At 38.1% G+C, this 21,612-nt stretch overlaps 2 protein-coding genes and 1 long non-coding RNA gene across 3 annotated transcripts; all 3 read left to right on the forward strand.

The window, feature by feature from the left end:
* Positions 1-1,937: 1,937 nt before the first annotated feature.
* On the forward strand, positions 1,938-2,975 carry LOC143444298 (uncharacterized). The gene has a single exon (XM_076943488.1). It carries the CDS (start codon positions 2,613-2,615, stop codon positions 2,964-2,966), a length of 354 nt encoding a protein of 117 aa, XP_076799603.1. The 5' UTR covers positions 1,938-2,612; the 3' UTR covers positions 2,967-2,975.
* A 90-nt stretch (positions 2,976-3,065) lies between these two features.
* LOC143444197 (uncharacterized) lies at positions 3,066-6,479 on the forward strand. Its single transcript, XM_076943351.1, has 3 exons — positions 3,066-3,305; positions 3,422-5,452; positions 5,495-6,479. Exons 1-3 carry the CDS (start codon positions 3,066-3,068, stop codon positions 5,846-5,848), a joined length of 2,625 nt encoding a protein of 874 aa, XP_076799466.1. The 3' UTR covers positions 5,849-6,479.
* An 8,038-nt stretch (positions 6,480-14,517) lies between these two features.
* Positions 14,518-16,240, forward strand: LOC143444301 (uncharacterized). Its single transcript, XR_013113707.1, has 2 exons — positions 14,518-14,914; positions 15,123-16,240. It is a non-coding gene; the product is annotated as an uncharacterized LOC143444301 (long non-coding RNA).
* The last annotated feature ends 5,372 nt before the right edge of the window (positions 16,241-21,612 follow it).

Here is a 21,612-nt window from a genome sequence, read left to right on the forward strand (position 1 = left end):
CGTTACTGAAAACCTTGGATGTAAAAAGACTCATAAGAACCTACCAAGCAGCCCAAATGGAACAGCTTCATTACCATTTCATTTACCAGAAAAAGCATTTCAGTCATCAAAAATCACTAAAAATAATGCAAAGCTCGAAGGTCATTTGCAGAAAGGTACTAAAAATACCAGATGGCCACTGAATGCATCAACACAATTTACAGATGTGAAGAAAACCAGATCGTACAAGCGATCTAGAGTTTCAAAATGTAGTAGCAAAGGCTCTGATTGTTGTAAAGCAAATGGACCACTGCTAAATTCTTTGGTGAAAGAGAACGATTATTATTTAAGAACAAAGAGACCAGATTTTCCAACTACAATTGTAAATGCTAAACGGATGTCCACAAAGAATAAAAGATGTGATATCACATACAAAACAAGAAAGCAGAACATCCTTACTAATAGTTCCAATATCAAACATAAAGAACCAATCACTTTGGTAGAAAGAGTTAAATTAGGTAATTGCTTCATTGACACTGACATCTTATTTTGTGATCACGCTTTGGATGTAACTGAAAAAAAACCTGATTTGACAAAAGTTAGTGGGGACAAAAATCTTGCATCGAGCATAGTACGAAAAAGTAGAGGTAAACAGAAAAGCAAGACATCTAAAGTTTTTGCAAAGCGTGTAAAAGCTTGCGCTCAACCAAAAAAGAGACATAATTTAATGGAATCATTATCAAGCAGTAACGAACCTGAACTGATTGCCATAAAGAATTCGCCCAGTTTTTCAAAAACTTCCATCAAACGTAGAACGTGCCACAGGTCACAGAGTAATTCAAATTATAAAAGTTGCTTGATGGTACTCAGATCCAGTCACATGACTCTTCGAAGTGGACCAGTAGTGAAAAGGCTTTAAAAGTGAGATGTCATTTTTGTGTGATATGATATGCACATTGTTAACTGTAAATGACAAGTAAGATATTTTGACATTCCTTTGTGTATCTGGAGTTTAATGTTTGTTTTGTTTTAAGTATACATGTTTTTAGACTTTTCTTATAAATATTAGCTATATTTCATTAGACTTTGGCTTCCATAATTTTGGATTAGTCTGTTGCTGCAAGTCAGATTGCATCATTCATACGAACCTAAAAGACAGTATATATATCCAAAATATAGTCTTAGGCTACCATGACCTAAAACTATTATTATTACTATATATATAAATATATTACATTAAATGATGTATGTGTAGTGTTCATTTACGACTTGCATGTTGTTTAAACTTTGTTTCAGTGTTTATTTGATTTATACATTGTTATTAGTTACAAAAAAGGTTAACAAGCGAGCATTTAGCGCACATGCATGAAACACTCAAATGTAAAAGAAAAGTATGCCATTGGATTCTTAACATAATAATGATGCGTGAATGCTAAGGTTGTTACGATATCAATTGTAACGTCCAAATTAGCAGTATTGTATGTTCAAATTATATGATTTGTGATAATGATTTATATGAACCAATGGCGTGTCTAGCCTCGTGTTTCTTTGCCTAGCCTCGTGTTTCTTTGTCTTGAATTCGTTTCATTAGAGCCGATGAGCTGTGACATATTTAGGATGTAGTGTATTGCAGTTGTTAGCCTAACTTGTTTAAGTGATTGTTGCATGCAGTACTATGAGTTAGTTGTCAGTAAACCTGTGTAATGCGTATATATTGTTAACCATGTGATTGAGATCTAATTTACCAATATTTCCGATTATTGCTATTGTGTACAGACTCACAGGATAGTGATCATTTCCTTGACTTGCTTGTACTTTCAGATGATAAGTAATATTACCCTGGGTTCTGTACTTATAGAAAGCACACACCACACACACCATGTACCGCACGTTGTTCATTAGCTGTTCTGTTCGTCTGTTCGAGTGATCATATCTTTCTACCCGTTCAATATAAGACTTTCAAGAAATCAGTGTGCATTTCTAATATCCAGGGTAGGGTTGAATTCAGGCCTTGCTGGCCAGAAGGATACCCCTTAGGTAATCGACATTTACAAATTTGCCGGTTACATAATTTCTATAATTTAAGAGCCCTTGCTGGTTTTACGTCATTTCTATCGAGAACTTTATGGGTAGAAGATCAGTTTGTGAAAGAACCCTTGCGGGTACCAAGTTAAGGAATTCTCCTGTTGATCGATCACTTGTGAAGCGTTGCTACCTTTGATGTTTGAAGCCGAAAGAACTTTCTGACTTTTCCAACTGCTTGTCTATATTGTGGATTTCTTTGTCAACTCTCTGTAGATGTGGTGAAACTCATCCGTTCTTTAATCTTGCCTGTTATCAGTTGTGCGTGTTCGCATACCCTGGATTGGAATCTTTACTGGCTTTGGTATTGTGTCCTCTTGTGCCGTGCACCTGTTGAGGTTACGTGTGACAATGAGCAATATCACGGAAGTGGAAGATGGCCAAGTGCCAGCGGTAGTGTATGAGCAGCAAGCTGATGATCCTGAAGGCTACCTCAGTGAGCAGCTAAATGTCACTGAAGCAAAGGAGGAGCGGACTGATTGGTGCAGTCACCAAATTACAGAACAAACTTAAAGCACTGATTAATTACCAGCAGTGCAACAACACATCCAATGGTTGCTGAAGCAAAGTATAATTTTGATGAGAAGTTGGCAAGCTGTCAACAAGCTTGCCAGGAATACTTCCAGAGAATCCCACAAGACACTGAGCATGATAAGCAGCGGACAGAAGCAATCGAGAAACTCCAGGAAATGAAAGAAAGGCAGCGGGAAGCTGACGAGCAGTATACTGTATACACCCAGCAATGCAACATGGATGCTTCAACTCAACGTTCTTATGTGTCAGCTCGGTCTTCCAAGGTTAGCACTTGCTCAAGCGGTAGAAGGAAGAGACTGCGACAAGCTCAAATCGACGCAGAACAAGCAAAATTGGAAGCAAAGCTGATTTTTGAGCAGGATATGATATAAGCAAAGGCTGAAGAAGAAAGACTTAAGGCTGAAGCTAAAAAACTTGAGGCTGAAGCTAAACAAAGGATCCAGAGGAAGGAACTCAACTTTAGACTTGCAATGTCTCGTGCTGAGGCAAGTGTACAAAGGGCAGCCCTGGAAGTTGAATCTGACGATGACCTGCTAGATACCTCAAGTATGGGAAGTGCCAAACCCATTACTGGAGCCAGGAAGTTTGCAAATGTTCCAGCAAGATTGGCGAAGCCTGGCACGACCTATGGAAACCCATATCAAGTTACTTCTAACAAACCGGCGACACATCAAGTCCTCCATGCAGAAGAAACACCGAGATCAGATGAAGTAAGTAGGATCTCAACTTTAAGACCAACTGCCAGCGACTTTACTACAACAAGATACAATGAATCAGATAAGAGAAATACCTCTGATATGCAAGACATACCTGGGCCCCAACAAAGATAGCCTCAGGCCAAAACGAACCGCAGGCTCGATCCAGATCACTTGAAGTGTTCAAGAGGACTATATCTCAGTCCGTACCATCTGACTATCAACGTGATATGATGATGTTAGTCGGCATGATCGAAGAAAATAGATTGAAGACGCAAAGATCTACCTTGCTGAGGAGGGAATTGGAGAAGTTCGATGGCAACCCCTTGCAATACTTCGTGTTCATGAAAGGTTTCAAGGAAACAATTCAAAGCCAAATTGCTGATCCTGCCCAACAGTTACGGTATCTTATTGACATGTGCGTCGGAGAGGCACATGAAACCATTAAGGGTTGCATTTGGGTTGACCCGCCTGAAGAAGGTTTGCGTCAGGCCTTTACAGTATTAGGAAACCAGTTTGGTAGACGGGAAGATGTTGTTGCGGCGCATCTCCAGTCATTGTTTCAAGGACCTCAGCTGAAGGGAAATGCGAAAGATCTTCGCAAACTGTTTAATGATATGTCCAATTGCAGAAGAGTGCTTGAAGCATGGGATCATGCTGCTGAACTTGATAGCCACTCCACATTGAAACAGATCTTCAAGCGGCTACCATATAGAATGCAGGGAAGCATCACCCATGATACAAACAAGCAAATAGAGATGGGTAAAAGACCAACCTTTGATCATTTGCTTGGACTCATTGAACAGGAAATACTCTCCTACAACAACATATACGGACAAACCATGTCCAGAGCCAAAGAGGAGGAAAAAACCGACCGTGTGCCCAAGACACGGAATTTGAAGACATCTAGGTCTTATACCTCTCAAGCAACTGTTGAGAGAAGTGAGAAGAGGATGGAGAACCTAGAAATCTCCACCAGAAGGTCAAACAAGGCTTGCATTGTTTGCCAGGGAGGACATTCCATTTGGAGGTGTGACCAGTTCCAGAAGAAGTCTGTTCAAGACAGACGTCGTTTTGTTAGAAATGGTGGACTCTGCTTCAACTGTCTTGGAGCAGGGCATCGCAGCACTGATTGTAAAATAGCGAAGAGATGCAAGACATGCAATAAGTTGCACCATTCATTACTGCATGTGGATATGCAGTCAACATCTGTAGAGGAGAAACCTAAAGAAGAAAAGGATTCAACTGATCCAGTTAAGTCAGCGGAATCCTTTGGAATCGACACCAACCATCATGGTGCAAACAACGTGAGGCTGAAAGTGGTCCCTGTCAGAGCATGGGGCCACAACATGCGTAAGCCTGTTGAGTGCTATGCATTCCTGGATGAAGGATCAGACACTTCATTCTGCAGCGATCGTCTTTTCAAGCAACTTGGGTTACAAGGACCCAAGGTTCAGTTGCATATCTCATGCATAAAAGGTGAGGAGTCACAACAAAGTAAGATGGTTTCACTTAGCATTCAGGGTCTGAGTGAAACGGCTGTCATTGATTTAGAAGAAGTCATGACACTTTCATGCTTGTCCAAACTAAAGGGAAGCATATCTACCAACAAGGACGTGACACGATATCCTTATCTTGAAGGCCTGCAATTTCCTGTCATACCTGCTGGTGGAGTGGAGTTGCTCATTGGGGCCGGTGTAAGGAAAGCACATGTCATTCATGCAGTCAGGGAAGGAGGTGCCAATCAGCCAACAGCAGTCAGAACTGGGTTGGGATGGACACTGGTTGGACCAGAACCTCCAACCGAAGACAGAGCCGTTTGCCAGGTCAACTACGCTCGTTGCGACAATCGCATCTTGCACGAACAAATGCAAAGGATGTTTGATCATGACTTTGTGGAGGATGAAGACTCAGAAGATCTTGCTTACTCCGTCAACGATATTCGCGCCATGCATAAACTGAAGTCATCAGTTCAGAAGAAAGATGGACGATACCAGTTGGGACTTCTATGGAAAACCGACAATGTCACCCTGCCATACAATCGTTTTCTGGCTGTGAAGCGATTGTCATATTTGAAACGCAAGCTTGAGAAGGACATGAGCTTGTTTGATCAGTACAAAAAGAAGATCAATGAACTGCTGCAATCTGGCTATGCCAAGAAAGTTCCAGAAGGACAGTCTTGCCATGCAAAGAGAACATGGTAGGCCTACATCCCTCATCACTGTTGCACTGGAGGGAAATTCAGAGTTGTTTACGATTGTGCTGCAAAGTACAAGGGCACATCACTCAACGAGAACCTGCTGCAAGGTCCAGATCAAACCAACAGCCTTGTAGGAGTATTGTTACGATTCCGCCAAGGAAAAATTGCATTCACTGCGGACATCAAGGGCATGTTCCATCAGGTGTTGATGGATCTTGAAGACCGCGATGCCCTGAGGTTCCTGTGGTGGCCAGATGATGACATGACAAAGCCACCCGCGGACTATCAGATGCTTGTTCACCCATTTGGAGTATGTACAAATGGCCTGATCTATTTTAATTCCATTGAGTCTTGTTAAAATTAGATTTTTGGTAAAATTAGGCAAACATGTACTTTGGGGTTGGATAGATCAGATGATTCAATCATATTTGAATCCTCTAATACAGTGGTTCTTAAACTGGGGGGCGTGTAACATTCATAAGGGGGGGTGCGAGAGATGACAAACTGTCTATTATTATATGAGCTATGTCTAAACATGCTTTCTTGACTTTCGCTATAGGTACATTTTTACTAAAATTTTAAAGTGTGTCACGATGGCAATTGTATTTCTGAAATTTGATTCTGAAATACGTCAATTGTTACGTCATAATATTTGGTGTCTCTCCGCGTTGAAGCGTATTGTTTTCCTTTACTCGTTCATGCAATCCTAGCTCGACTAACTGTTCTCTTTTAGCGCGACCTGTTTTTCTAACAACGGGGGCGGTGTAACAAGTAAAACTTTTACAAATGTATCACTTGTAGAAATATTTAATTTACACTAAATGCATTTTCTTTAGTTTTACAATAATGATGTATACAGGAAACCAGATGTTTTTGCTACTAACCTGTAAATATCCGATCAGTTTACGACGTATAATTTTCGAGTCATTAACGATTGAAAACTTGTGTGCAGTGTCGGCCACACATAATAAAAATAGTAATGTCGCGCACCCGGTTTAAATACGGTAAAACCGACGTCAGCCAATATTAAAACCGTAAAATGAAGTAAAACTTAAATTTAGTATTGATTTAATAACCAGATATTTTAGTAATTAAACTAATTGTATTGAGTGGAAAAAAGAGAAAGTATGACCAAAATTATCTGATGTATGGCTGTATAGATACCATAGTGAACGAAAAAGTCGTTCCGCAATGCGTGATATGCTTAGAAAAGCTAAGCAACGACGTTTTGAGACCAAATCGTTTGCAGCGTCATCTTCATGAATATAAAGAGAAAACCTAGGAACAAACTTGACTGTGCTGCCGACCAAAAATGTGCATTATCTTCTACAAAGCCTCGAATTAAACGTTTGGTTTCCCAAAAACAACTACATGCTTCTCATTAATGAAAGTTAATTGAAAATAAATTGCTGTTTTGTTTAATACTTTTTTATTTTGCAATGAGGGGGGCGCGAAATTTTTAGGTACCGTCAAGAGGGGCGTGCGCCAAAAAGTTTAAGAACCCCTGCTCTAATAATTGCTAGCTATGTGGGAAATATTTTCTAAACAGTGAAGGGCATGGTACTAAATTTTAACGTGTGGACTCACGAATTATGTACAAATCATGAGAAATTTGTTTCCACTTACTGTAACCAGGATAAAAAAGTTTTGTGGTATGTTTAACTGTCTGAGGCGTGTCTTGTCTGTATAAGCCAAGGTCACCAAACTATGGCCCGCAAGATTAATTTGTCCGGCCCACCTCACTGAATCACAAATGAGTTCATTGTATGTTAGCATATTGAACAAAGTGGGAATTTGGCCCGCGATGGTCAGTTTTCATGATTATCTGGCGCTTTGTGAAAAAAGTTTGGTGACGCCTGGTATAATCTATTCAAATTTTGTATGAAATAAAACATTACTTTCGCAATCTGTGTACATAGTCATTCAAAACAAACCCTGTAATAGAACTATTTTTATAGGAAGAATGTTTCCGATAATAAAGCTGATTCAACCAAGTCGGTGGTTAACAGAAATAAGCTTGTTAGAAAATACATGTACTATAATTCTTTTAATATAATACAGTACTGCTAAGAAGTTGCTTTTTACGGTTACCTACAGAGGTTTAGTCACCATTTGCCAAATTTTTACCGAAAGTGGTCAACCATTGTGGTCGCAAAAGAAAATATCGTTCAAAATATGTATGTAGGCCTACTTACGTATGTACAATCCTTCTGCTGCCGAACAAATCTTGCCGAGCAATTCCTCGCGGATTTGGGTTATGGAAGCATTGTTGTTTACGGAAAGAATGTATCTATCCGTTGGCTGGGATGCTATTTCCCTTAATTCTACATATTCTGCTTCACCAACTCCAACCGCGAAAAGAGATACACCTATAAATGTTGGTGAACAGTTTGGTGATAAAAGTTCTGAATTCTTCATTGTAACAAACTTTGTTCTTTTCTCAACTCACCGTCTTCTCTTAACTGTTCTGACGGACCGGTAACATCATCTTGGCTACTTCCATCCGTAATAACCACTCCGACCTAAACACAATAATACACACGAAATTGTTTAACCAGTTTTATTGAGGTTATAACTCGCGTGTTGAAATGAAAGGTACTGGTTTAAACGTTTAAAAGTTGAAGTTACTAGTTTTAACGAAATGTATAAAAAAATGATTGATAAAATCTTTGAACACGTGCCAAAGCTCTAAGATAAATGGTAGTGGTTGGCGTTTTGGAAAATCATTAACCTCCAAACGAATAACTGTTGAATACAAACCAATATTTGGTTCATCATACATTAAACTTTAAAAGAATTAAAATCTATAAAAGCAATTATGAACATACAAAATACTGAAAATGTGGAATGTTTTAAGTGGTCTGTGACGAGAGCAAGAAATCCGGCTGATACAAATTGTTGTCGTTTTACTAAATTATTAAAAGAGCTTTAGAAAAAATTACATTGGTTTGGTATACAATTTCTTGTTAAATTAATAGGCATTACGTAAGAAACAACATAATATTAGTGTAAAGGTTTTCGGTGTTGGAAAAAGTTTTTGCATAACCTTCACGTATTTCAAATCAACAGCTGGAAACGCATGTTTAGTTATTATTAAACAGCAAGTAAATAAAAAATCATTCTATTCAATTAGAAAAATGAGTCGACTTACATTACCAAGTTAATAAAAGGATAAACCAAGTTAATAAAAGCGATAAAAAAACAGTTCTGCTTTAATTTTTTAAATCACTTTCATTCTGATCCTACGCGTAAAAGCTTTATGATCTGTATTTTGATGCAGTAAAATATAGGATAAAAAAGAGATAGCGAGGGGAAAAGAGAACAGTAATCACTAGGGCAACCAAAAGTCAATATGGTCAATTTTTTTAACCTGCTCAGAATGCTATCAAACAAGCACAAAACAAATTTCAGCTTTGTACGATGTGTGGTATAGAAGTTATCAGGTCAAATCAAGTCAAAATGTTACGTTAGGTCAAAATACGGTCAAATTGTTTCTTTAGGTCTTCTTTTTAGGTCAAAATCTATTAAACTTGTAATTTTGTAACTATTTTGTAATATTATTCTTCCGTTTTTTCCTTTTCTTGTACCGCAAACAATTCCAGTGCCCCAAAATATACTTGGAACCAAAGCCACAAAGAGAGGGAAGGCTTTTCAGCGCGTTTGGTGACGTCACGATGTGAAGGCATTGCATTTGAAACTGCAAGTTGTCAATCTTATTACGCAGAAACGAAAAAAGTCAACACTACAGTAGAAAAGCGTTTTGTCAATTTTAAATGCAGCTTTAGATTAGAAATTTGCTGTAGACAGTGTAGAGACTATCAGTATAGCGTTTTTCAAAATAGGTCAAAATTTAAACTTTTTAGGTCAAAATAAGGTCAAAATTTAAATTTTTTAGGTAAAAAAACTGGTTGCCCTAGTAATCACTAATCATCTTCGATGCTTGACGAAGTCGCCTTCGAAATACAATAACATCCCGGTTATGTTGGCAACTTAAATCTAAGCAATTTGTGCGAACTAAGCAATTATGGCGAGAGCTTTCGGTGCAATAAAGTCCTCGAGACTATATAGAGAGGCGTATAGTTGCCTATCGTATAACAAAGTTGTTATAAAAGACTCTTAGTAAAACGGCTTTGATTTTCAAAGGGCGCAAAAACTACAGATTTATACTTGCGTGCCAGTGTGCGTATCGCCACACGGTGGGTAAAATGAAGTTAATAGAAAACATTAGTTGTGTGTACATTGTCTTTTCTATTAACTTAAGGTAAAAGGTTCAAGCTCAGTGTTTTTAAAGCTGTAAGACTGTACGCACTAGTGCTTATAGAAAACAATCTGGTGCGGATGAAGAACGCGTTGCGGATGAAATTCGTCTCTCTGATTTTCAGTTATTATTCTTAATCAACGCTGTTTGGTAGCAAGTTTTCATGCTTACCCTCAAGTCGGGCAATGGTCGAGGCAAGCTCATCCGTAATGTAAATGTCGCAGTTATCACAAAGAAAATCCATTTTTTTCAATGTACTGCCATGTAATGTACCAATGTACAAATAAGACCGTTAGTAAAAAGAGCGTGACAGAATGTTGATGTGGCAAGAAAAACAACTGCTAAGTAACGGAGCATGTTGGTAGCACATCATAAGAAGGCGATGGCGCATCCCATTTGCTTTATATTTAGTTGAAAAGCAGTAGGGTGCTGTTATGGACACAAGAATGTGTGCTTTTCTTGTATTGACGTAGAATTGGAAATTATGAGTGAGTGAATTAAAATTAATGAGTGAAATCAAATTTGTTATAACATTTTTTCATTGGTTTTGCGCGATCCGACCATTAACTTTGTATAGGCTTGAAAACGATTTGTTTTAAGACGGTAATATATTTATTATATATATATTTAATTTAACTTTACTGCCAACTGCCAACTTCCAGCTCTCGATGTTTCTTTTTTATGCACACATCGCTAAAGATATTTTAGAGACCATTGTTACTGGTGCGATCGTTCGAACTGAAGTATCCTGTAGGGCAGGCTATACATTCGCGTACTCACACTGTTGTGAGGTGGATAATATATAAAAAAAATATGTATGCTAATATTTGTAAATGTATTGGCTGTATAAGATTTTATTCTCTTGTTTATGGAGCATTGCACAAAACGCATAAAAGCGGCAAGGAAGCCTTTAACTAAGCAAGGCCTAACGTTGCCCGACCAAATAGTGTGGTATGGTCTCACAAACTTTATTCTCCGACTGAGGAAAGTCTTTGCAAAACTTAAACTCGGCGATGTTTCCTCATTGCTTGAGCCTCGGCTACCGATCTTGTCATAGTGCAGTGCAAGTTGCGACAGATACATACAATTTTATTTTTTTGTATCACCTAAATTTGGAACTGTTCATCAAGACCATTGAATAAAAGTAAGCATAATTCACACCTTGTTCGATGAAATTACAACTGAGGCGCAACTGGAAATCAATCCGGTTGTCGTTGTCGAATTCGAATCGAATCCATTTGGCTTTTGGTAGTTTAAACCTGTTGTAATATGTGCTAAGGAAAGTAAAACTCTCACGTAATTTTTGAAGACTATGTTAACCGTGTTGTAACTTGTTGCCGTTCGGGTTGGATTGGGATTACAAATGCTGACACGTATACGGATTGTTTTATAAAATGTTTGGTTTCAATAAGTATAACTAAGAAAAAGTGAACGAATGACGAAATCGCCAGCCTGCCAAACGTTTTACAACTTGGATTGAATTGTAACGTAACTTTTCTCGTCCAAATCATGTGATTAAAATAGTTAAGAACAACACGCAAAAGATGCTAGTTGGTAAAAACGCTTCAAACGAAAACACGATGATAAGCAACTACACAATACGTGAGGAACAAAGTTCGTAACAGATTCACATGCGGATGACATTTTCGTGTCACAAAAAAGTGCGAGCCGTTATCAAAAAGGTGGAAAAGCAAGCTCTCCCTCTACCAGTCTACCTCATTTCAGCATGGAAACCCAATAGGTACTTTCCCGCTTGATTGGCGCAATCAGCAGCCCAGCTTTAACCATTTCAGCAAAGGCAAGGGCGGTAAATAAGTATCAACTTCATTAACTTTTCCGAGAAACAAAGGTATCCTAACTGCAAGCAGATGGCGCAGATTACTTTTCGTGTCAAGTGCAGAAGTGCACAACCAAATGCCGTCACAATTTGAGTTGCTGAGGTATAGTATACAAATGGCAGCCTGGTTGTGCACTTCTGCAATACACTTTACCCCTTTTTTCCCATCAACTGCATCAGAAACGACAAAAGAGTCATTTGAAAACTAAACTGTGGTATGAGAGGCCCAAATTTCTTTAACTTTGTTTCCTGTCAAGCGTTGTAGGCTAGTGCTTTTTAACACCTTTGGTTAAATAGGGCCAATCAGCAGGAACTTTTAAGGCAGGGTCTATTTAACTGGTAGTGGCGGTTACTACTTGTTGACAGTAACTACCAAATTATACAAAATTAGTATACTGCAATCTGACTCTTATGACGATTAGAAAGTTGCGAATTCTGTCTAGAAACTCCTAAACTTCAGCTGAATAGTTTATATAAATTTTAAACACTGAGAATCTGATTAAAATTGATTTTAATATTCTTCATTATTACTTCAAACAAAACTAAAAAATTACAATAATGTTATTATTATATAAGAAGAATTTTAAGAATTAATTAGCAATCAAAGCTCAACAGTCTACATTTCAGATTGATTAAGATAATGTTTACTGAGTCATTACGATCGATATCTATATTTCATTGAACTTTAAAAACTCTAAGCTGAATACTGAAGAACTATTACTAAACAAAACAAAACCAATCTAATCTAATCATAGCATGCAACGATACATTTATACCCTGAAGGAGATAATAAAGAAACAGAAATTCAACTTGAGGCGCAATGCGTTTATCAATAACAGGATATGATTTGGACTTTAGACTTGATGTATTACAGGTCAGGTGACAATTTCGATTACTAATTTTCAATAAAGGAAACAATATGTCAATCAGCATTGTCTATTTTTATCTTAACAAAGCTGTTAATTACAAGGTCAATCGTGCAGATAAACATTTTTACCAATTAAGTTGTCAATCACATAGGTGTTATTTCGAAATCGGCAAGCTCATAATGCAATGTAATCAACATGTTTACATAATAGGATGACAAGATGGGGTTAGCAAAGGACAATAAGTTCAAAGGTGCAAGGCAGAAGACATGTTTACAGAACTGATTGTCAACCAACTATACTTTGATGAGTCTGCAATTATACCGTGAACTGAGATTGAACTTATGGTAAGTATGACGTTATGTAATAGCGCGGTAAATTGCAGAGTAAGCTACTTTGATAAATACTAGCCGGTTACGTAATAGAATTTTTTTACTTTCGTAAGCGACGACCGGTGAAGTAAACACTTATTTTACCAGCGTCGTTCAGCAAAGTAGGAAAATACGAATATGCTAAACAGCAATTCCGTTAGTCAATGAACTAATAGGTCCAAAGTGTAAATTGACCTAAACCTAATCCCCTCTTACCCAAACTCTCACTTCTCTTGAGTAAATAACTAAGCTGGCTTGCAAATTGAAATTAACGCTGTTTTTCAAAAAACATTGTAGTGTTCGTCGCGTCGCAACAACAATTGCACACAACAAGCTTTATTAGTGCTCAAGGACTCCCTGCCCTTCAAACACGTGTATCGTATATATATAAACATATACTGTAGGTGAAGCCTGTACCCAGAGAAATCAATCACAAAACTCCATAGACATATAATACTATATCCCCCCTTTTCAAGTAATAGAACAAGATAATGGAGGGAAAATACGTCACCACAGCACTTTAAATTTAAACGATCAAGAGCAATGATTTTGCGACCTGATCGAGTGCGGTAAACTTCGTCATCAGTTACGTTGTTACTTGGAGATGACGGTTTTGGCTGCAAATGTTTACGATTACGTCGCATAGAATGATTATCGCTTTTTACATTATAGGAATGTGGCGCATTAGAACATAAGACTTTACTCGGCCTAAAAACAATACCATTCTTAACTGTGACCCATGCATATGTTCCCGGTGACAGAAACGGTAAATTACGCGCACGTTGACGCTTGTCAAAGTGTCTTTTTTGTTGATCCTTGATGGAGTGATCTATGAGAACAAACTCGTTGAGATATGTCCGGTCTGGAATAAGTGTGGCTGGTGAAACAGGTACAGTGGTCCCCAGTCTTCTTCCCATCAACAACTCCGCAGGACTCCATCCACACTGCAGTGGAGTGGATCGATATGACAGCAGTGCCAGATATATAAATCTTTCGATTGTTTGAACGCCGCGTTCAGCCTCTCCATTGCTCTGGGGATAGTGAGAACGATGGAAGTCATACGTTTTTGCAAACTCACGAAACTTGAACGACGAATACTGTGGCCCGTTGTCGGAGAACAGCTCTTCTGGTATCCCGTTACGGGTGAAGATAGAGTTCAGATGATTGATCACGTTTTCGGAGGTGGTGTTGAGTCCCAGTAAGGCTAATTCGATATATCTGGAAAAGTAATCTGTTATTAGCAAGTATTTACGGTAATCGAATTGAAATATATCACTTGCAACTTTTTTGCCAAGGGTATTTAGGAAGTTCCGAACTAATCATCAGTTCTGTATGGGAGCAACAATGTTTTGTGCAAACAGGGCAGTTTTTTACGAAAGCTTCCACTTCTTCATTTAGCGTAGGCCACCATACATTGGATCTTGCAAAAGCCCGACATTTATGATTACAAAATTTACATGCAAGTCAATTTCTTGTGAAAGTCGTTGGTCTTCTGCCATAGTTTCGAGAAGAGGGCTTCGGAATAATGTGTCAGGTATCACCAGATTCTTCCCTGCGACATGAATAACGTCATAATCATGCCACATCAAACGCATACGAAACCTCTGAATCATTGAGACCGTTCATCCAGGTTTTTGCTTCCCAGAAGACTAAGGAGTGGTTTGTGATCCGTCTTTAGCGAGAAGGATATGCCGATAAGGTAGTCACGAAATCTTTCACAGGCCCATGTTAATACTAGGGCTTCCTTCTCGATCTGAGCATAACGTTTCTCAGTGGCTGACATTGCTCTAGAAGCATATGCAACTGGTAAAAAATTGTCCCTCATCTTTTGATAGAGAACAGCTCCTAGCCCCCAGGAAGAAGCGTTTGCTGAAACAACAATTTTCCGGTGCGGATCATAATGAATTAAGACTGGTAGGTAATCCTTTTATTAACCCAAAGGCGTGGCCGTGTTCATTAGATCATTGCCATGACTGATCTTTGTATAGGAGTCTCCAAAAAAAAGAGGTCAGTCCTGCAAGCTTTGTAATGAACTTTTGCAGCTGGCTGGTCATGCCCGAAAATCTACGAACCACTGTGACGTCCTCCGGAGGTAACAGCTTTTGAATGGCTGAAATCTTTTTGGGTCCGCCCGAACACCCTGACCACCAATAAAATGTCCTAACAATTTTACAGTAGACCTAGAAAACTCACATTTCTCCGGATTTTTTGAGTTGACTAGATTCTGTATTACAGTAAGCAAGCGATTGTCATGCTCGTTTAGAGTAGCTCCAAAAACTAAAATATTGTCCATCTTGCAGAGAAATCCTGGAATTCCTTCTCCGGAGCAGATGATATTCCGAAAGGAAGACTGTTAAAACAAAATTGTGCATAGAGCATTATAAATTTTCCAGTATTTTGGAGTTTTCCACAAGAGGTATCTTCCAAAACCCTGAATTTGCGTCAAGCTTCTTGAAGACTTTGCTTCAGCGAGTTTCTCAAGAGTTTCATTGACAGTAGGTAGGCAGCGTCGCTCGCGACAGATACCTTTGTTTAAGTGCGTAAAGTCAACATATATTCTGACATTACCGTTCTTTTTTGGTACCACTATACCATCGGTGAACACCATTCTGTTGATTTACTCACTTTCGTGATAACACCCTGACGTTCCATCTTTTGGAGTTCCTCTTTCACCGCATGTTGTAAGGGGATTGGCACTCGGCGAGGTGTAAACAGGCAGAACGGTTTTGCTTGAGGTTTAAGCTGTATTCGCTACTCTTCGCCTAATTTTTCCAGACCTCCCAAAAGAAATGGAAAATTTTAGGTAGCCTATAGCTTTTTATGTGGATGACAGTGTTAACGTGGTAGATTGCATGCAAGGTTTTGATGACAGTGTGGCGTTCGTGATAATAATTGCAATAATTTATACAAATTGGCATTTTGCATGAGTTTTTGTATTTTCTCCAGTTTAGATAATGTAATGTTTGCAAAGCTGCGTAGTTCGTGCTAAGCTCTTATTCAAACAAGGAATTCTAAACCGACATATTTGACGCAGATATAAGTATTTCAAGTACCTTGTATTTACGGCGTAAAGTTGAAGTGTACTTGATGAAATGTTTGGATGACGTAGAATAATAGATATTACACATATATACGTAGCAATGAAAATATAACATGGCGTTAGCTGATTGGTTGAGAGGTATGATATAAAAGGTTAAGCTTGGTTCAAATGGTTCTGCTCTGGCTGGCTGGCGAGTCTCTGCAAGGGCTTGTCTCTTCAGGACTTGCTAGTACTTATCTCGGTTTTTAGTTTTGAATCTGTTTTACGTTTTGGCTTATTCAGAATTGAATTCAAGTGATAGTTCTATTCAAATGTGGAATGGTGATTAATTGGTTTCGATGTGACAACTTGTTCGGACAATATAACAATTAGACTTTATGAAGTTGGTGTTGATTTGAAGAAACATTATAGAGACAGTAAACGCAACGGAGTCAAATACAATTATCTCGGAGTCAAACAGTAAGACTATTAGTCTTGGCTTTAGGCCAACCTCAAAACAAGCCACACCATCATCCCCATAACAGGCCACCCTAGGAGAGGTTGGTCGAGATTTTTGATGATGTAGACGTCTTGCTCAACGGAAGCATTTTTTAACAGTAGCTTCGCATGGAACTTCCCTTTGGCCTTGAGCTTGATGTTGCTTAGGCCTACCACATTTTCATCGCCATAAAGAGGACAATTTTGCCAGCAAGTACAATGCAAATAAAGTTTTACGTTTATAGAATTTATCACATGTTTGTTGATTTATTAATTATACGCATATGCATAAGTAATGCATCCAGCTTCAAAGTCATTACGTCTTTTTCTGAAACAAAGATACTTTTGACGCTGTTCATCAGAAAACACTGTGTTCCTTTTTGGCATTATTGCTTAGCTTTATTCAGATTTTATGTTTGTCTAAATTAAAACAATGACAAGAAAAATGATTAGACCTCATGCTGTCGCTGAAAAGTCATTTGACTTGAGTTAGGCCTCATGCCGAAAAATCGGAGTCAAACGGAGTCAAATACAATTATCTCGGAGTCAAACAGTAAGACTATTAGTCTTGGCTTTAGGCCAACCTCAAAACAAGCCACACCATCATCCCCATAACAGGCCACCCTAGGAGAGGTTGGTCGAGATTTTTGATGATGTAGACGTCTTGCTCAACGGAAGCATTTTTTAACAGTAGCTTCGCATGGAACTTCCCTTTGGCCTTGAGCTTGATGTTGCTTAGGCCTACCACATTTTCATCGCCATAAAGAGGACAATTTTGCCAGCAAGTACAATGCAAATAAAGTTTTACGTTTATAGAATTTATCACATGTTTGTTGATTTATTAATTATACGCATATGCATAAGTAATGCATTCAGCTTCAAAGTCATTACGTCTTTTTCTGAAACAAAGATACTTTTGACGCTGTTCATCAGAAAACACTGTGTTCCTTTTTGGCATTATTGCTTAGCTTTATTCAGATTTTATGTTTGTCTAAATTAAAACAATGACAAGAAAAATGATTAGACCTCATGCTGTCGCTGAAAAGTCATTTGACTTGAGTTAGGCCTCATGCCGAAAAATCACATAAACATATAATTCTATCGAAAATATAAGAAAGAAAGCGCAAAATGCAAAAAGGAGGATATTTGGGCAATTTTTCAGTGTCCTCGGAGGACAATTTATTTTTCTTTAGAAAAGAGGACAAATTCTCCTAAAGGAGGACATAGGCTATGGTAGCCCTAATGTTGCTTGGCCCTACCAGATTCTGTTCCATCTGATTCATGACCACATCAGGATTGGACTCAAATTCGTTTTCCCCAATCGCTGTAACATCGGAACCTGTACCGATACGAAACTGAAAAGAAACATCCTTATTGGAAACATCTGCGTTCGGGGCATCCTCTTTGATAGCATTGACATGCATTCTCCCTATAAATAAGGTTTTCATGTCTATATTCATCAGCTTCACCATATCGATGTTTCGTTTCTTTGCCATACACACTTGCCGGAAGTAACCTATTTTTCCACAGGTAAAGCACATTGCACTTTTCGCCGGGTAGTTCTTTCGTTCATGTTTTGCCTTACTACCACAATACAGGCAACCGGAGGCGTTGTTTTTAACCATTGTTCTCCTCTTGGTGTGAGATACATGGATTGTTGTTTCAGTTGTTTGTGTCTTTCACGAATATTATCGACCTCTAAGGTTCTTTCCGGCATGCGAACATACTTTTGCTGATACCGGATAGACTTGGTGTTGCGAACAATCTTAATTGCATTTTCTAACGTCATATCTGATTGCATTTGTAAGCGTTCAGATGGACTTTAGTCTAAAATGCTTACTAAGATCCTATCACTAATTATCTCGTCACGAAGGGCTCCATAACTACAACTTTTTGCAAGAGTGTGCGAAGAAGTTGTAATAAAATGGTTGTTTATCGTTCCTTAACCTGTAAGGGCGACCACTTCACTATAAAGTTTGTCTGTTGAATTGTTTATTGCTCTCGATGTTATATGAGTCTTCGAAGGTCGTTGTTCTGCTTTTCTTAATCTTAGATTTAATTGTTCACCTTGACAACTGTATATTCTGATTATATTGAAGCTTCTTTGATTACACGATTACATGATTACACGATTACATGATTACACGATTACATTTAAATAAAACATTGACACAGCAGCTACAGCACAAGGCTGCTGTAGCTGCAAATATGTTTCAGTTATTAACTTAACACACGAATTGATTGAATGACTCACGTAATATAGGCATGCACAATTGTTATGTCACGTTTCATGAAAGCGTTTTCCGTAAACAACACAGTATAATAACTTCTTATCGTCACAAAGTAATGAATTTTTCCACTGCTTCGTAGGAAAGCTGTATTCGTCTATTAAAGATTCATCTGCACGTTCATAGATAATGTTACGACCCAGATTAAACTTTTGATTGAAACGCTCTTTTACGACGTTGCATGAAACCAGGTCCTCTTTAGATAAGTGAAGCGAAGATAAAATATCGTCACCCTTGCTTCCCAGAAGATTTTGCAAAAGGTTCACCTGTTTCTCTTCTGACTATTCGCAAAGCTTTGATGCTTGCCAGTACTTTTCGAATAGAAGAATCCACTTGTTCCATACGTCTGGTGCACTGCAATCAAAGCATTCAAGTGGAGAAATTTCAAAAGAAATTTGTGTCTCAGCGGCTGAGTCCTATTTCTGACACCATGCAGTGTTTTTCGCATCGCACACAAACGATGTTGTTGTTAGAGTGCACCAAGTGTGCAAAAATGTTTTTGACGTCATGAATCGTATCTCTCTTGGGGGAAACCTAGAAGCAAAGGGGTTTGACAGAAGACAAAGTTTTGGGACCAGCCTATCTTTGGTGGCAGGTGGTGTTAATATCGCTACTCTTGTGATATTATGGATTGATCTAAGTCGATAAGACGTTCGGCAGAATCTCTTGTATTTTAGACAGCCATGAACATGAACGTAATACAGTACTCCACAATGGAATCACAATGCACAACCAAGAAAGCACAGGGCGGTAGCATGGTCAACATAGAAATCTTAACAAGTACTTTACTTTATATCTACCAACAGGCGGAAAGTTATCCTGTACCGTCAGACGTCAGTGCGAAATAGTTTGCGATCAAGCAAAAGCGTAGGTTTACGAAGAATAGAGTGTTTCTTTAGAAGTTATTTCAACACTGAACGAGTTAGGTTATGTTCTGATTGAAATATGACTATTAAGCAGAGCCAGGTAGGGTACCGGTATGAATGTTAATGATTTGATACCGGTACTGCAGCCTACGTTAGCCTAGCCTGCACTGACGGTACAGGATAACTTTCCGCCTGCCTCTAAAATTGGTTAGTCACAAAACTTTGTCTTATGTCAAATCCCTTTGCATCTTGGTTTCCGCCAAAAGAGAAACGATTTATGACGTCAAAAACATTTTTGTCCACTTGGCGCACTCTAATAAAGAACCATGTACATTTGATCAATCATGTACTTTTGGCAGATCATGTGTACAGTTACCGAATCATGTACATTCGGTAAGTCACGTTATCGATTCATGTACATTTTTCAAATCATGCTTACATTCATCCTATCATGTACATTGACGCAAATCACGCATGCCTTTACCGAATCATGTACACTTAGTGAATCATGCACTTTTGGCAAATCATCTATACCAGACACGGGCAAACTGCGGCTCTCCGGCATGTTTTTTGTGGCTCTTCTAGTCGAATCGTAAAATTCCAAAAAATGTAAAGGCTACCAAGAGTACCGTTTATGAAAGTTTCTGTGTAGTTTTTCTTTATTTAGGCCAGGATTTCGTTTATGACGTAACACTAGACATCGATTCCGACATTGTTTTCAGGTATAGATTCTATACTCTATGGCAAAGGTTTTCAAAATGCACCTCACCAACATGTTTTTATGGGTCTTTTAGTTGAAAAGTAATATCCCAAAATGACTACTAATAGTATAATAACCAAATTGACAATCATTACTGATTTTGCGGCTCGCTGGTGTTTATATTTTTCCGCAAGTGACTCTTTCATTGAACAAATTTACCCACCCCTGATCTATACATTTGACGATCCATGTATACTTGGCAATTGATGAAGACATTATGCGATTCATGCATGCTTTTTTAGAATCATTTAGTGTTTTAGGAATGATGTTGGTTCAGCAATTTGTGTGTGTTTGTCTAATCACTCTCGTATTTTGCAAACTAGTTTGCCCATTTTTAATTTACGAAGAATAATTTCCAATCATTTGGCCATTTTATAATTCATGGTATAAGTAACCCGAATAAAAAAAACACCATTTGCCATTAGGCATTGTAATTTGCCAACAGCCAGTTTGCTTTGCAATTGTTATATCTGTCTTAAAATGTCATGGTTTGATTTAAAAATATCAAGTTTATAAAACTGTGGTGTAATTGTAAGTGTTGCAAAACCATTTTAAAAATTGGCATATGAATCGTGCAACGGCAATCACAGAAAAGCTCGTTTAAATGCCGGTTTTGATGTTTGGCTTGTTGTTCCATGATTGGAATCTATCAAATTACGTTTGATAACCCTCCAATCAAAGTATGAAAACAAAACATAATTTGCAAAGTTGCGATACAATTTAACACTGCTATTTTTGCGGCATTGGCTTTCCATAAGGAATGACTAAAATTTCTTGAATTAAGTATTTTGATACATTTCAAATCATATTTATGCATTAGAAAGGGCTTTTGTTTTAAACGTTTAAGGTCAAAATTTAACATCGAAGTTTTCTTAGGGGCACCTGATGAGGGGCAAGTCCAAAAACAACTTGGTATTAAATCAAAAAGTAGTTGCCAGTAAGTATACTAGAGAAAGGATTCTTGTGAAGTCACGATTTATACACAGACTGGGCGTAGTTGGATAGGTTGCCTGATGGCTTGAGACATACATCTGAACAGTCTGGTGCATTCCTGCAGTCAAGTCTATTGTTTGCGTTATATCACATTAACTTTTTTCTGTAGAAGTAAACATTCACTCATCGAGGCATTATACTGACTGCATAATTAACAACCAGCAAGACCAAGAATTTTTCAAATTTGTTTTGATTTTGGAGAAGATTGTCTGATAAAAGGTTAAGGTACCAAACAGCAGCAGATTTTGACTGAAAAGGTGGTATATCAGCATACAATTATGTTTATGTAAAAATTTGTTTTGTTTTACGTGACTTAGACGTACTTATCTGTTGAAGTAGTAAAACTGCAATAACTTTTTGGATTTT

Source organism: Clavelina lepadiformis, chromosome 1 (genome assembly GCF_947623445.1).
Source record: "Clavelina lepadiformis chromosome 1, kaClaLepa1.1, whole genome shotgun sequence".
Classification (NCBI taxonomy): domain Eukaryota; kingdom Metazoa; phylum Chordata; class Ascidiacea; order Aplousobranchia; family Clavelinidae; genus Clavelina; species Clavelina lepadiformis.